This window comes from Mustela putorius, unplaced genomic scaffold (genome assembly GCF_011764305.1).
Source record: "Mustela putorius furo isolate JIRA1106 unplaced genomic scaffold, ASM1176430v1.1 tig00000145_pilon_pilon_pilon, whole genome shotgun sequence".
Lineage (NCBI taxonomy): Eukaryota > Metazoa > Chordata > Mammalia > Carnivora > Mustelidae > Mustela > Mustela putorius.
In genome coordinates this window covers 38386909-38404042 of record NW_025421294.1, presented here as the reverse complement: position 1 = coordinate 38404042, position 17134 = coordinate 38386909, and the positions used below count along the sequence as shown (strand labels likewise).

Genomic DNA, 17134 nt, shown 5'->3' with positions numbered 1-17134 from the left:
TAGTTTCAGGTCAGCTATAATATGGGGAAAGAGAAAGGTAAATGAGAAAAGAGATTATATTTTGTCTTTTTAATTACCCAGCCACCATCACCACCACCCCCCACCATACTTTTACATACAGAGACCAAGTGCAGGACTTACAAAAAGCTGCTTTTTGTAATGACTCTCAAGTCATTCATTCATTCATTATCAGTTGTGCACATACTAGGTACTTGACCATATTAAAGGGAACAAGACAGATAAGGTCTCTACTTATGTGAAGCTTCGAGTCTAGAGAGAGAAGATAAACAATAAATAAATGAACACGCACACACAAAAAAGTCAAGTCATGACAAGTGCTAAACAAAGATGTCAAATAGTAGTATGACTGGAGAATGATTAAATGTGGCTTCTCTAGAAGAAGTGATCAGAAAAGGCCTCTGCAGTTTAGCTGGGGCAGGGATGGGGGTACATTCCAAGAAGAAGTTAAGCATGGCACAGGAGTCAACAACAAGAAATGGTGAAGGCAAATGAAAAGTTGAACCAACTGGAAACCACCAGACCTTTCCTCATCAAGTCTACAACTAATAAAAAGTTCATTATTAGTAGAGGATGTTGTTATTTTGAACACATTCTTGAATTGTAGAAAGTGGTATGGATATAACATGGGGTCAAAACATTCAGGAAACATTTAGAAACTTAGAGACCGTGTACATTAGTTTCTCCCACCAAAAGCAGGCTAAAGATAAAAGAATGCTATGAATTAGCCAAAGTGATACACTTGGTGTTTCAGGGATTGAAATAGCCAGGAAAACACATGGGAAGTGAAAAGGGGGACAGTACTGTGTACTGGGCACTATGGTAGTCTTTACACACTTGACCTTAATTGATTTTTACAAGGTCTTGCAAAGTAGGTGGTATTAAGCGCATTTTACAGAGGCGCACATTGAAGCTCCATAAAGTCAAAACGTCTAGAACACAGAGATTCAAACCTAGACCCACCTATTTCCAGAACTCCTGCACCACCCATACAGGCCATTTGTTCCTGAAATTGCCTTTCACACTGTATTTTTCCAAGACCACCTTCCTCTCTTCTGCCATGGTGGGAAATTTTGAGCCGAAGCCAAATTTCAGCTCAGCCCCATTATCATTCTCCTGACTCAGTTAAGCAACTCTTTCCTATCAGTTAACTTTTCAGAACAGCTTTCCGTGATGGGTCTTAGTGAGGCAGAGGGCTATTAATGATGCATGTGCTTCCTGTGGAGACTGGTTGCAGGAGAAAAGGAGCATTTGGTTGTTTTTAGTGCCAAACAGCAAGTTGCTGGAGAGGACAAAGTGCCTATTAGGCTAAAAAAATTGTATCTACAATCGTCTAAGCACAGATGAATCCTTCTTAAAAGATTCTGAATACCAAGAACTAGGACAAAAAATGAAAATTCATGACTTCTGCCCATCCTTTTATGTCAGGAGAGTTTCATTATTTGAATCTCAAATAATAGCTTGAGCTGTGAATAAAGAAAACCAATAATAATACACAGTCCTCAGCACTATTCATTCTGGTTTTGATCAAATGGCCCTTGATCCTTTTGATTCCACACCTTTCAATCTACCCTAACATAACATTTATCCGTTTCAAAGTCCCCAACCATAAATCAGCCGTAATGGAAGCTCTTCTTCTTGCTTTTATTGCAAGGATATATGCTCCAACCTTCATGTCTAAAGTGTTTACCTGGCTTTTTCATAGCTGACTCAGTAGATTGGAACCTTTTAATGCAACCTGCATGGCATGTGGTCACCAAATCTATGTGAAGTCTTTATAATTTTTGTGTGATTGATAGCGTATTGCTCTTCACTGGTGAGGGAAAGGGTACCTATTTCCTGCTCGCTTCCTTTTGTAGATCTCAAGTTACCAAATCCATTTACTTTCGTGATTGGGACTTCAGAGGTAGAAAACTGAAGGAAAAGAGAAAAGCAATGAAGCTCAACAAGTCTGTGCCTGACTCTTGGGCCTAGATGTTTTTCACTGCATTCTCTTACCTTCTGGAATTATAAAAACTAAGCCCTCTTGCCTGCAAAGTAACCCAGTTGGGGTTGGAGGTGGAGATAAACAATCAATCAAACACCATAGTTTTAGGAGAACAAGAGCTCCTTTCTTCAAAGGAAAATATAGCAGTAGAGTTTACTTACATATGTAGCTTCCAGAGCTCCAAAGTTCCCCTAACTATTGTCTGTGGTTATCTTGTAGACCTTCAGACAACCCCTCCTGGTCCTGCAGTCAGCTACCATCATCCTCAAGTTTAAATGCATTCATCCATCTGTATTTCAAAACTTTGAATTATGCCATTTCTCTGCAAAACAATGTATTTGAAAGAGTTTCTAAGCTACGGTGTTAGATCAGTTCCAGATATTATTACTGAATGCAACTCAAGACCTGTAAAAACCTTCCTCAGATTAGCTTTGCCTATCCATTCTTTAATTCAGCTAAGAAGACACCTCTAATCTAGGAAAGGCACATGTGTCTCAGAAGCTCAAAGGTTAGTAAGAATAAGAGATGAATGACTACTTCAGGGAGCGTATAATCCACTGGTTCCCAGCCCTACCCTCCCAGTCCACTTTCCTCATCTTCTGCATCTACCATTTTCACCATTTTTGAGTGTTTTCCATTGTTTCTCTTGTCACTTCTGTTACTAAACATAAACTCCTTGGAATTGTGTCCATATGTTACCTTTAGCCAAAAAATATGGGTAGTATCATGTTATGAATCAAAATCATGAACTTTGGATAAGCTGCTTAACTCTTAGCCTTATTTTTCTCATTTGAAAAATGCAAATAGGGTGCCTGGATGGCTCAGTGGGTTAAGCCTCTGCCTTTGGCTCGCGTCATGATCTCAGGGTCCTGGGATCGAGCCCCACATCAGGCTCTCTGCTCAGCAGGAGCCTGCTTCTTCCTCTCTCTCTCTCTCTCTCTCTCTCTCTGCCTGCCACTCTGCCTACTTGTGATATCTCTCTCTCTGTCAAATAAATAAATAAAATCTTTAAAAATAAATAAATGGGGGCGCCTGGGTGGCTCAGTGGGTTGAGCCGCTGCCTTCGGCTCAGGTCATGATCTCAGAGTCCTGGGATCGAGTCCCGCATCGGGCTCTCTGCTCAGCGGAGAGCCTGCTTCCCTCTCTCTCTCTCTCTGGCTGCCTCTCTGTCTACTTGTGATTTCTCTCTGTCAAATTAATAAATAAAATCTTTAAAAAATAAATAAATAAATAAATAAATGAAAAGTGCAGGTAATAACACTACATACAAAGTGGTTGTTAGAAGTAAGTGAATAATTTAATGTACAAAGTAGATAGTTAATAAATGGTTGCTATATCATGTCACTCACTTGCTTTAAAGAAGCCTTCAAAACACCTCTTTGGTCTTTAAAATTAAATGTGATGTCTCAGCCCACTATTGGATGCCCTCAAGGAAGACCCCAACCTACTTTGTCACCTTCTCTCTTATGACTCCGTATACATTCTTTCACTCAAACCATAAGTCCAACTCCGAAATAAACTTTCCTCTTTCCATCATGAGGGCAAACCAGTAGTAACATCATCTTCTGAGCCCCTGTGTTAGAAGATGCTTGTGTTTATTTTTGCTTAATACCTAATTTTGTTTAATACTTGCTTGATTTTAGTGGTTAAGAACATAAATCTAGAATCCTTGTTTATTCTTATATAGTGGCTCCACAATCATCTAGCCCTGGGGCACTGGACATGTCATTTAATCCCTCACTATTCTTGCCTGTGAATGGAAATAATAATAACAGTAACTATTACAGTGAGGATAATAATTTAACTATTACTGTGAAGATACAAAATAATAATTCATGCAACTAACACAACAAGCTCTCGTTAAATATCAGCTGTTTCTATGATGAGAATTTCTAGTTGTTTTCTTCTCATTCAGGTCTACAAGATATTTGACAAATGATGAGAAAAGTTAAGCGGCTCTTTCAAAGTAACAACATAGCAAGTAATTGGAAAAGATGAGATTTGAAACCAGAGCTGTCTGACTCCAAAATTCCTGCCTTCCTGCCACCCTGTGTACATTGTGCTCATCTCTCTACCTGAAAAATGCCCTTGCTATTATCTAACTAAAACAACTTTCCCAGGCCCATCTCAGGTTCTATCTCCTTCAGAAAGTCTCTCTGATTCCCCCATCCAAATGTGATATCTTCCTCAAAATCCTCACAGCAATGTGTCACTCATTCATACCCAGCATTGTGCCCCAGTGACTTACATACTACCTCATGAGGTCTTGGATACCAGGGTCAGGGTTGCCTCTGAAACAGAGCCCTTTGCCCCAAGTCTGTGCCCTGTTTCGTCTGAAGCAGAGCACTTTGCACCAAATAGATATTTAATAAAGTCAGTTGAGTTGAACAGAGGGTCGTTAAGGTCACAAATGGAAACTTCTGTCCAATTCAATCCTGGAATCATTTACTTACTAACACCTCTTTACAGCAGGTCGTGTAGTAGACACCGGGTTTAAAGAGATAAGCAAGGCAAAATCCCTGCCATCAAGGAATTTATAGTTTGATAAAAGTGCTTTGAAACCAGGAAGTGATTTTTTTAATTGGAGACATTATAACTAATCAGATGAAAAAACGCTTCAGTAATGCGAAGGAATTCTCATTTATTGTTCGTACAGATACAGTTGTCTCCTCCAGCTGCTGTACCAGTTTAGACTACATCGTCACCTACCTCTTCAAGCACATAGCAAAAGAGGGCAAGAAGCCACTTCGATGCAGAGAGGCCACCCAGGCCGGTCAGAGACTATTACATTTTATGCAGCAAAATCCAGATGTCCTGCAGCAGGTAACTGGTGGTCAGTCACCCGGCTTAAGAAACAGGCTAGGGCCTGAGTGTCTCTCAGAGCAAATGGTCTGGTCAGGACTCTTTACCAGTTATTCTGGAGGCGGATTTTCCCAGAAGATAGGGTTGCGCACTAGCCCCAGGACTGCTCACCCTCAGGAAGTCTCTCAGTTGTTCATCTTACTCCAGTGAGGCTAGAATTCAAAGAAAAGTTGGCTCTTCCAGAGGCCTGAGAAAAACAAAAGGCAAAGCCAGAACTAGAGATGGTCACGCTCTGGTTTCTTTTCTGGAGCCTCTAATAACGGCTTCTGAAGTTTGCTTTGTGGGTACTCTGGTCCATCAGGAAACTGCCATTTGCTGAGCTCCTGTTCGGTGCCAGACAGCTTGCTGGGAACTTGCCGTTTATCGTACCACAATTGATACTCTTCCCATTTCAGATAAATCGGGGTTCAGATAGGTCACATTCCCCCAGGCATTTAAGTAATAAATAATAAAGCCACAACGTCTTTATTTTCAAATGTGTTTTCTCACTGGCTAATATGAGTTAGGTTCAAGTTTAATACTGTTTTTTAAAAACTCACTTCTGCAAATCACAGTAACAGTATGCATAAAAATAACACATGCCAGAAATATTTCAGAGAGAATAATGCCATTTTTCTGCAGAGATACCATCACTATGATAGTTTCCAGTTCCACTAACTTTGGAAACTTTATAATGCTTCCATTCGTTTTATCTTGCCAAATTATCTTCATAATGGTAGTTTGCAAATGTAAACACTTTAACAAGGTTATTAGCCAACAAACAGGATGCCTGCCACCAGGCAGAGACTGTCACTGTGAGCAAAGAAATGATGCACATAGAATGAGCCAGCCATGCACTAGGCTTTCTTCCTGGCTATCATTTTTTACAAATATTCAAATTAAATTATATGAACCTATTTTGGCCGATGTCTTAGTTAGCCTGTTGTTTTCCTGGCAAGGAGGTATGTAATTAAGATTCTGTGTAACTAGACAAGGTGCTGTCAGCCTGTAAGTGTTTGGTATGACCCTGGAGGGGTTACGACACATCAGTGAAAAGAAGAGAAAGGTAGCACGTGGATTGAGGACTTTCTGTGCACAAGGTGCAGGAGCCGAGCCACTGAGATTCTCCTTAAAAATGCTGCTATCAGGGGCGCCTGGGTGGTTCAGTGGGTTAAACCTCTGCCTTCAGCTCAGGTCATGATCTCGAGGTCCTGGGATCGAGCGGGGAGCCTGCTTCCCCCTCGCTCTGCCTGCTGCTCTGCCTACTTGTGATCTATCTATTAAATAAGTAAATAAAATCTTTTTTAAAAATGCTGCTATCAGGTGGGACAGAGATAATCAGTTAGTTATTAGATAACTAACCACTTATATGATAATTTGATTGACATAGTGGTAACAGAGATTGACACACGAGGAGAGGACTTTCAGGGAACTCTTCTCATTTGCACCCCCCCACAACAACCCTGAAATGTGGAAATCATCATCCTCATTTTACCGGTGAATACATTGAGTCACAGAGAGAGCAACTGGGGAGTAGAATGTAAACCAGAAGCCCAAGTCCTTACCACTTACATTGTTGATTCTCAAAGGGCCTGGTTGGTATGGATAATATCATTTCACACTGAACTTTCTGTGGAGATCTGGGTGCACCGCTCCTTCCCCCTCAGCCACCTCCCCAATGGCAGTAACCTCTGGTACTGATGGGAGTGTGGCATAGCCTTCTGGTGTTCTGCGAGGACAAGGTTGAACACCATAGATTTAGAGCATGTAGCCAGGGGAGAAAATAAATACCCATGGATTGGCCAGGAATCAGACCCAGCCCCCACCCCACCATGGCAACTGACAAGTCCACCACTAAACCCCTCCTGCCAGCACTCAGCCTGATCACAATTTCATCCCATAAACTTTGGCAGAAACTTTTTTAAGTTGGTAGAAGATTCTACCAAAATCAATAGGCTGTGATTCTAGACAAATACCATCAGACTGCAGAGCAAGTGATGTGGTTGTACAGGAGACAATCAAGTTTGTCTTTACTCGAAATCACCATGCATTTGTTGGTTTAAGTAATTTCTGTGTGTAATAATACCTGGTAATCCTTTGCTTTATAGCATATGACTAAGTAGTGATATATCTTTATTAACAGTGGAATACATTCTATTTATTTGGAATGCAGGCTTTCAGATAGCATTTTAAATATTAATGACTGGTCTCTGGTAGTCAGCATAAATATGATTTGCATTAGCACTCGGTTATATCATCTTGAGTGCCTCTGATGTCAACCATCGGGTATAGCAATATCTGACATCATCTCCTTAGGTCACTGACAACTTTGACCTCTATTCTTATGCACAGTTTCTGTCGTCTCAAAAGCTCTTTTGAATTGATTTGAAATTTTGACTCTTCCCTTTATGAGGCAGTAAAATTGATAATTATTCAGATGGGAACTGAGCGCTGAGTGAAAAATCAATTCTACCCGCTCTCTGCTGCGTATAAAATTACTTCTGAGTCGGCTGGACTGAACGGATGGCCGGAGTAAAAGCAGCAGGCAGGAGTAGTGGGAAGAATTAGCTGGACAGAGCTAATAGCCTGAAGGGATGGACTTGGAAAAGAGGGAGTGGGCCAGTTGGGGGTTATTATGAGCAAGGATGGGTCCCATTGATCATCTGTTTACATCAGCTTTCCAAGACCTTATAAATCAGCCCTGAAGAGCAGCAGAACTCGAGATGCAAGATTCGGCATCTTACCAGAGGGACTTTGTATTAGATTATTCTCATTTTCACACTCAGATGAAAAGTGAGCCATTGATTATTCATTGGTTGCCCATTAAATGCTGTTTTTATAGATGATTTGCCTATCACTGAAGGTAATGAACAAGGTGGCTGCTTTATAACTCGAGGTTTCAGTTTTCAAGGCATCTGTGTCGGTTAAGTAATGCCTAACCCTATTAAAAGGAATGGGTTACAAATTGCTTAACAGTGCTGAAAAACTAGACCCTAATGACTAATTGTGCTTGGAGTTAGAGAGGGTTTGTCAGCTCTTTAAACTAAACTGGTGCAATGATCCTGCAATTATTTACTTGTTTGAACTGTTTTCCCCCCAACCTGGATATATATATTGCTGGAAGCGTAATTGCATGAGGAGTGTCAGTTCCAAATTGCAAAAGTTTTATGTCCTCAAGCTTCCATAGCAGGTGAAACTTGCACCCACATAAAAGCTTTTCCAACATCCTTGTAGGCCTTTCAACCGGTGTACAACAGCCTGGGAAGCACATTTTCAGCACCTGGAAATGTGCTTATTATGATCTGTTATGTGGCTTGAGATACTCTGTGTTTTTAAAAATATTCTCCAAATAAGGCATCTTCCAGAATCCACAAACAAATCTAACTTTGCTAGCATTAAATTCGGTCAATTTGAAGATCCACTATAATTAAGTGAATCTGTTGCAAATAAGAATCATTGTCTCACCAGCATTCCTTGGACTTAGCAATTGAGGAAAACCCAGTTTTCATGTATTAAGAATAAATATTCCCCATGTGTTTTTATGCCATTAGAAAGATAAACTAAAATCTTAACAAGCCAATGGTAATAGTGATGAAGCACAGATCTGCTATAGTAATTTGGAAAATTAAATTCCGTGTGAATTTTTTTCAGTTTTATCTCTGGTCATGTTAAGTGTTTGCCTCTAATAAGCCATAGATCAGCATTCACTTAGTTATATCATGGAGTGAAAGATTTGCCCAAATTAGGTAAACGGAAGAGTGTGTTTTATAGAATTAGAAGGGCAGTTCGGAGATGTGTGACTGATTCTTTTTCGCATGGTAAGAATAGGACACTGATGCAGAATGCGTCTCTAAATCAGAACTGCAGCTATAAGTAATTGTACTGGAGAGAGGAGTACCTTCCACAGAAGTAGGACGGGGACTCTGTGATTGTCAGTATTACTGACTAGATTATGCAGTTAACTTACTAACAAGGTATTTTTAGCAATTATAGTCTCTAAAATCGAAATACATTGAAGGGATAAATAGAATATTTGGGTTTGAATTTATCTCACCCTCGTCTATTAAACTGTTTGGTATAAGTCAGCTATAATTAAAAAAAAAAACAGAAAGTGCTAATTATGATGATCTCTCTCTTTCTTGCCCTCCCTCCCTTTCCCCCTCCATCCCCCCCCTCCCTCACCCCCAACCTGGCATTTAACTACAAATTGTGAAGAGCTGTCAGGAGCTATAAGAATCATACTTCAGTAGGGATGTGTGCTGAGAGAACATTCACCCTTTTCCTCAATCAGTCAGTCAATCAATGAAAATTGCTTTTGTATAGTGCTCTTCACGACATGCATCCCAAAGTGAATTACAGCAAAAGGGAAATCATCTGCTCTTTTTTCATTTTTGTGTTTAGATTGAAGTGATACTGCTCAACATTTTGACATCCTATACAAGACATCTTTCATACTTAAGATTCCATTCCCTATAATACTAAGTAGGAGAAAGTGCAGTCACATATTTAACTCATGTTGAGACTTTGGCCTCTAGAACCTTAGCAACACTCTCACGGTGGGAAACACTTAAGCAGATGAAGTATATTCCTGTCTCTTATCCTCTTACAAAATAATTAGCCAGATTTTCTAATGTTACTAAAGGCATTTCTAGTGGACCCTGAATGGAAAGTGTGCCCTCCACATGATGCATTAGCTCAGTCTGGTTGACGTGCCACTGTATTGTCAAAAACATGAAAGTAGATTGGTACCAGAAACACACGCTGAAGGAACATTCAAAACTAGATCAGAGGACAGCGTGGGTGTAGAGGGTTTAGAGGAAGCCGAGGATTGGTCAGTAGACACCAACACAGAAAGCAGGAGCTCAGGTTTCAGGAAGGAACTGGTTTTTGCACGTGCTGCCACGATCTTGGTCTTCCCAGCATTCTGCGCTCAGACTCTGTATTTATTTCTAGGAAAAAATGATATTGGCAGAATATGCGCGCTTACTCTGTGCAGGTACTAGTGTATGCTTTCTACGTATGCGTGTAATCCAGTTTCATCATCGCAGCATGTCTGTGAAGCGGTGGCATTATGATGGCCCCTTGGTAAATATAGAAATTGAGGCACAAACAGATTAAGCAACTAACTTGCCCAAGGTCACCCATAGTCAGTGGAAAAACTGCAGTTCTGGCCTGTTTAACTCGAGTTCATATGCTTAACCACAGAGCTAGAGTTTGTTGGCAGCTACTAATCTGAGGTGGTTTGTGTGTTCTCAGCACTCACGCTGAGGCAAGCTGAGTTTCCAGTAAGTCCCACCGGGGCCATCCTTAAGGTGGAATGATTTAGAGCAGTTATCCTATCCCCCAACTTCGTGCCGCAGCCAGGATGAAACAGATGGGCGGTGACCCAGAGAGGCGGTGGGCAAGGGAGAGGGAGGGTGCTTTGCCAGCTGGTGCAGAGAGCCTTGTGCTCCCCACCATCACTGAGGCAGAGTGAACAGACCCTCCACTCCCTTACCCTGCACCCACACCCACTCATTAATTCTATAGCCAGGCACTGAGAGTATAAAATGGAGTGGGACGTGTATCCTCAAGAAGGCCGCCAGAGTCTAATAGCATCACTGTCTCGTGATGTTCCTGTGTTCCTTTCCTTTAATGTCTTTGAGGGAGCTCTTGAGGTTTGTTCCAGCTTGGGTTTTCTTAGATAGAGCAATACGGCAGCTGTGAAATGAAGGTGGGGAAGCAACAGGTGCTCTCTATCCGTCCCTTGTACCCAGTGCGTCTCTAGGCTTCGTCCTGACTCTCACCACTGACTCATCAGTATAGAATGCCAGTTGTCACCTCCTTCAGGTGCAGACAGCTTCTCTTCTCTAATAGAAGCTGCTTCTGCTGCTAGGTACCGTTAGCTCCTAAGGGCTTCTCACATCAACAAGACTCAAAGTTATAATGTTGAGCGTCCCTCTCCCTATCCTTTCCATTCTACAAAATATCACAAACTAAGATGCCTACCGAGCCAAGCAGAAAACCTGAAGCTTGAGAAAGAAAACCAAGTTGAGTCTACATTCCAATCCTACGGGGGCAGCCTCCACACAGGGCCAACTCATTCTTGCCCTGTAAGAAGGTAGGACCCAGTGTTGCCAGTGGTATTATTACCTAGCCACCGCCCCTCACCCCCGCTCCAAAGAGAACCAGAAATCCAGGTTTTCTGTGTCTGCTTATCAGTCTTCCACCAATGTATTATGTAATCCTAGAGGGTTTCAGAACTGAGATCTTCCAAAGGATGATCCCTGATATTTCCCACAGTCATCCCATGTGCTACTGCTGATGTTTTAATAATTTTTAAAGCACACTTTTTGGATTACTTGCTTAAAGAGGCTGCTGTTATGTTGCTCTTACATTTGATTCTATATGTAGGTGTCTATTAAAATTTAAAGAGGGCATTTATTTATATTTGGATCATGCCTTTGCATCCAGAATGGATGCAGTCAACAGTCAATGAAACTCGGCTAACACCTTCCAAACACTTTTTTTTTAATCTTCAAAATAACCATATTTGTCTGAAGCAAAAACTAAAGTTTAGTTTGGTTAAGTAAGTGTGTGTGTGTGTGTACACACAATCTAATTACTAAGGATCAAATCAGAATATATGAGAGGACCAAGATTGGACAAAAGTTTCTAGTTAACAACCATGTAATACAAGTCCAGATGAGAGTAAAACTCTTGAATGATGAATTTTTGACCATCACCCCTAAAGATCGGTTTAGAAAGTTAAAGTATATAATTTTGAATATAGAAAAAGTAGGTGTTTTGGGGCGCCTGGGTGGCTCAGTGGGTTGGGCTGCTGCCTTCGGCTCGGGTCATGATCTCGGAGTCCTGGGATCGAGTCCCGCATCGGGCTCTCTGCTCATCGGAGGGCCTGCTTCCCTCTCTGTCTCTCTGCCTGCCTCTCCATCTACTTGTGATTTCTCTCTGTCAAATAGATAAATAAAATCTTAAAAAAAAAAAAAAAAAAAAAAAAAAAAAAAAAAAAAAAAAAAAAAGTAGGTGTTTTTTTTTTCTTTTTTTACTAAAATGGCATTTTATCTGTGATACTATAAAATCATTGATCATCTGTAGAAGGATGATTCGAATCCAAATTTTTTGTGGTATACCCTATCTTTGCCATTTTGGTTGTGTTTTTGTTATGGAAATATTTGTTGAATGACTGTTTCAAGTATAACCAAAAGAAATGGTATTTTAAAACAGAAACATTAGTGAAAACAAAAATCTGTTCTTGACTTATGAATCATCCAATTATCATCAGAACTGTAATACCTGTCTTTAACAGAGTGCCTTTTCTTCCCCAAAGATCTCTTCAGGCTTGATACTTATCTCAGCATCTAGCCGAGCCTGATACCTTGTATTGGTCAATGAGTGTCTAGAAAACAAACCCCCGCAAAATTAATTTGCAGAATTATAGTCCTCTCGGGCAGTGACTTTAGGTTTCAAAGCCAGCATGGTCATAGACTGCTACATAATAAACGGAATGGGAATGCTAAGAGGAGATTGCACCTTTGTATACTATCTAACGATCCTGCTGAAATTCCACAAGAAAATTTCATCCTAAACATGGGCGAAGAAAGAAATAAGCACTTCGAGTATTGTTCCAAATGGTTAACAGAACAGAGAAGTGTTGTGGTTTGTTGTTGTTGTTGTTGTTGTTTTCCCACTAGGACATGTGTTTTTCTACCTCTAAGCACAGTTTAAAGATGTAATCCATTGATAGCATAACTTGCCTTATTAATTGAAAGGGATGGAATCCACCAGATGTAGCCCAAGCCAGCAGAGAGTTGGGTGACTAAGCAACAGCAGAGACACCATATTGAATGAGCCAGAATTCAGTCTCCAAGTCATTTATTTCAACCAGTGACAGTACGTTGCAGCTCCTGTGCCTCAGCAGTGATTGATGGTTTAATATCATATATAATTTTTTTTAATGAAGGAAAAACCATTTAAATATGTTACCATTTGCACTGGTATTCTCCTATGTACATAACTGCATTTAATCATTATGGGGATTGTTTTTATACTTGTGTAATTTGTATCCAAGAAATAACTGTCAAAGCCATCTCACGCTGTTGCTGGAAATGGTACAGTGTGCTTCACCCTTGAATAGATTCATTCTTCCCTGCACATAATTAAGAGTGTTGGAGCTTTCCCTGCCACCACATAGGAATTCCATGTTTACATTTCTGAGAATGAAAAATTAGCCACAATGTGCTTTTTCAAGTTCCCATTTTCTAGGGCTATGATATTTAAGTACCTTAGCTCCGTAGCAGTGTATGATTTGAAGAGTTTGATTTTAAGACTTTTAATATTAAAATACATAATAAAATTTTATTATCTAATTACAAGAGGGTTTAGCCTCTTATTAAAGTTGCTAAATCAGGCCTAGATTAGCATCATAATAACACAGTTTGACATGGAATACTCAAAAAGTCAAGTGCGAAGGAAGGGACAGGGTTTTTTGTTGTTTTAGGGGTTCTCCTCCGCCCACCCCTTGCACAGTGTAACAAGGATGAAATGCATGTATGAAAACAAACGAGGAGCAATTTGGGACGCTGGAGAAGGAGTGGAGGTGTCAGCCTCGGACGGTACCCTTAGGCAAGGCAGCTGGTATATGTAGCCTTTTGTTTATCTGCTACTGGTTTATGTAGCCTTTAGGCCGGCCCCAGAAACAATCAGTCCTACAGGGTCAGCTGCTGGTCAGAAGCAAAGTAAGAAAAGATTCTGCGTTCAAACGCACAGCCATAATTTCTGTACAGCTGGCACCTGCTACTGGTGCACAGCATGAAGGTGAAAGGTCAAAGAGGCAGTTGTTCAAAGCTCAAGAATGGCTTAAAGGGACTTGTAGATTAATCTGCTTTATTAACTTCTGTATATTAGATAACTATTGCTGTGAATGACAGTACATCTTTTTTAATAAGTCGCATCTCTTTCTCTTTTAAATTAGCTTTTGAGTAATGAATATTAAATAGAAAGCATTTCAGGGGTAATTAAATGAAAACAGAATGATGTCATTTTACAATCATATTTGTATGTTTATAAAAGAGGGGATGTATAATGTTTTCCAAAGAGCTAAAAAAAAGAAAAAGGACCAGCTCTGCATAAAGAAGTATTTGAAATAAATAAGTCACATGTCCATTAGCCTTTGTGTTTAAACTAAAATATATGATGTAGTTTGTGACTTAGCATGAAGTCACTGGGTGCTAGTGGCTCAATTCGGTGTTCCCAGGGGCTCTCACTATTTTCTTTATGAATTAAAGTGACTGCAATCTGTCACTACTCTTTTATCTACAGTTTAGCACAGTTTTGCTGTGTAGTCATAGCCAATGTTCTCAGAATAGCAAAGGGGCTGTAAAAGATGAACAACAGCCATACCTTTTCCTTCACATTCCTGTAAAACAGAGAACATTGCATGTGGAAAAAAATGCAGAGTTTTACACAGGTTTCCCCCAAGATAATTAGGCATGCGTGGTAACAAATCTCTCACCCAGTATGGCAAATGGCAAGGAAAATGGTTTTTAGCCTCTTCATTAGAGGTGATTGGTATAATTGGCTATCATTGTGAATTAAAAGTTCCCTAAATGTATCCCTTCTTAAAGCTTTAGCAAGGAAGATTTCTACTCCATAAATGAAATACTGATACCAACTCTGAGGAAGTATCTCACAATCTGTATTCTTTTTTTTCTTCTTCTTCAGAGAGAGAGTGTGCAAAAGGAGGGGGTGGGGTGGGCAGAGAGAGAGAGAGAGAGAGGGAACATCTTAGCCAGGCTCCATGCCTGATGTGGGCTCAATCTCGAGACCCTGAGATCATGACCTGAGCTGAAATCAAGAGTCAGACACTTCAGCGACTGGGTCACCTTAGCGCCCTCATAGTCCGTGTTCTAAAGGGATGGTTTTGTCTGCCCTCAGACGTTCTCCAGATGATGCCTGCCTGCTTGTGCTGACACGGCGCAGGGAACAGCACTTAGCCCATATTTCACAAACAGAAGTCACTCAGGATTAGCACTCCCGCGTTTTAGCACAAGCGTGGTCTTCATGCTTTGACCAGTGTTTCTGCGACATGTGAACATGCCGCCTGTATCCATCTTCCTGTGTTGTACCCAAGCCAGGGCGCAGCAGAAGGATCCTAAACTTGGATGGATGGCACAGAGAAGCTGATAGAAAAGATAGAAGTGTTTCCTCACCCTTACACTCCAAAGTGAAAGAACTTCTACACCTCCTCCTTAAAGATCTAGACGTTTCCTGCAGGGTCGCTAAGACCTAGGAGGTCACTATGGAGGAGCAACTTCAGACACAGACAATGGTGGTGATGAATGATTATGACGAAAAAGAAGTGGAAAAATCTGCTAGGCTCTGTGCTAAGTGCTTAAATGTATATATTTATCATTCATATTTGTATTTGTATTCATAAGGTTTCACTACTTTGGGAAGCAGATACTCGTTTCTGCATTTTATAATCAAAGTATCATAAGTGTAGCTTCAAGAAGTCAGGTAACCCAGCCACTATAACAGCTTCTAAGCAGCAGAACCTTTGTGCTCATAACCACTATGCAGTACTACTTGTCAATGCCCTAGAGACAGGATTGGTAGGGCAGGAGGGGGCAGTGTGGGGCACACAACATTCATTCATTTATAAATTCTTGACTGAGCCAGGGCCCTTCCTTTGAGAACTGATGATATAAGAGGTAAGCACTTGACCCAGGTTGGCTGATTCCTCTTCCTTAGACTTAGAAACTGGCATTAAGAAGAAGTTCATTTGACTTGAAGACTTGAAAAACCAAGAACCCTGTGGTAGCCATCCCCTGCTACATGCCCAGAGAAGTAGCCAGTCAACAGCAAAAGAAGAAAGCAGCGGGCACACTGAGGGATGTTGAAGGAGACTAGCAGCCCCAGAGAGACCGAGAAAGATTCCATCAGCCTTCCACAGCCACCAAGAGACCCAACTGCACTGCCTAACCCAGAGGTCCTTGAGTCACCCCTTTTAGGCCTGACTTTTGTCTGTGGAAGTTGCTGTTCTCACAGCCAAAAGATTGTTGACTCAGGGAAGTGTGAGGAGAAAATGGACCAATGAGTACAGACTCACCTAATACAAAAAAGGTATTCAATAAATATGTAAAATTTGAAAAACAATGGACAGGAACCAGTAATATTTTTATGTCCCTGAGGAGAACATATCCCTATGTGCAGGTAATCTGTTCATACAGATGAAGGTGAGAAGTGTCCTTTCCAGGAAATCTGAAGGCCATGACTATACCCAGATCACCTAGATCTTCTTAGTCCCACATGTGTGTTCTGCCTTTCCTAGAGTTCCCCATGTGACATGCATTCTCAAGATCACAAACCCTCACTGGTGGAGACCAGGGAGGGTGGGGTAGGGAGGAGCAGGTACAGTGTCATTTGGATTTTATTCTTGGCCCCAAATTGACTTGTCCCTTATTCTTCCTAGGCATTCCAGGCATCACCATGAGAATAAACTTTAGGACTCTCTCCATTGATGTGTCTTTACACCTCATGTCTCCTCTGAGTCTCACAGCAACTCTCATGAGACAGTAGGGCAAATATAGTTTATTTTCTGAACTTGGGAGTATAGAGGTACATCCCCAGATTACATCCACAGTACCTGTATGGGACAACTGTGCAGGGGTGCTGGGAGGCAAATTCACACAGCCAGTAAATAGCAGTACTGAGGCTATAACTAAGGCTTGTTGTCTCTAGATCTCGCATACTTTTTATCGCACCAAGTCTTCCCAGGGCTTTAACCTACTCTGCTCTCCTGGCATTTCTCCCACCTTTATCTTTCCAAGTGGCATTGTGAATGGTATGAGAAATTGAGTTTCTTGAAAGAATGGCACTGTGTAAAGTGAGGGTCAGCTTAATGATGGATTGATTTATTCATTTTACAGTTGTACCTGGTTTTTCACATACTTGAAGGGTAAACAATGGGAAATTTTTCCAAAGCATATAAGTGTGTGCCAGAGTTGTGAACTGAACTTTCATATTCATTTCCAGTCTTAATTCCTAGAAAGTTTAATCAGCAGCAACCACTGGGGAGGCTATGAGCTCATTTCATATGTTCAAGAAAACAACTTCTTTGATTACAGTGTGATCACTACTTACAGAACAAGGTAGAGTTTCCCTAGTCCTCTGGCCTGTCATGAGGACAGGCCTCTGGCCTGCTACCTTGTACGCTTTGCACCCAAGAATACTCTTGTATGTTAATTCTTCACCCCTTGTCATGCTTGGGAAGATGCAGGGAATGCTTTC

At 40.9% G+C, this 17134-nt stretch overlaps 1 protein-coding gene across 8 annotated transcripts in view; it reads left to right on the top strand.

Moving 5' to 3' along the window:
- RANBP17 (RAN binding protein 17) overlaps positions 1-17134 on the top strand; it is a 314839-nt gene that overhangs the window by 282398 nt on the left and 15307 nt on the right. For 7 of the 8 annotated variants that reach the window (XR_006605410.1, XM_013062214.2, XM_013062142.2 and 4 more), the window contains one exon: positions 4662-4828. The exons of the other annotated variant lie outside the window; for it this stretch is intronic. Coding sequence is in view for 6 of the 7 variants with exons in the window: in XM_013062214.2 (XP_012917668.1) it covers positions 4662-4828 (167 nt within the window). In the remaining variant the exon portion in view is untranslated. The remainder of the gene's footprint in view (positions 1-4661; positions 4829-17134) is intronic. 8 annotated transcript variants of the gene reach the window in all.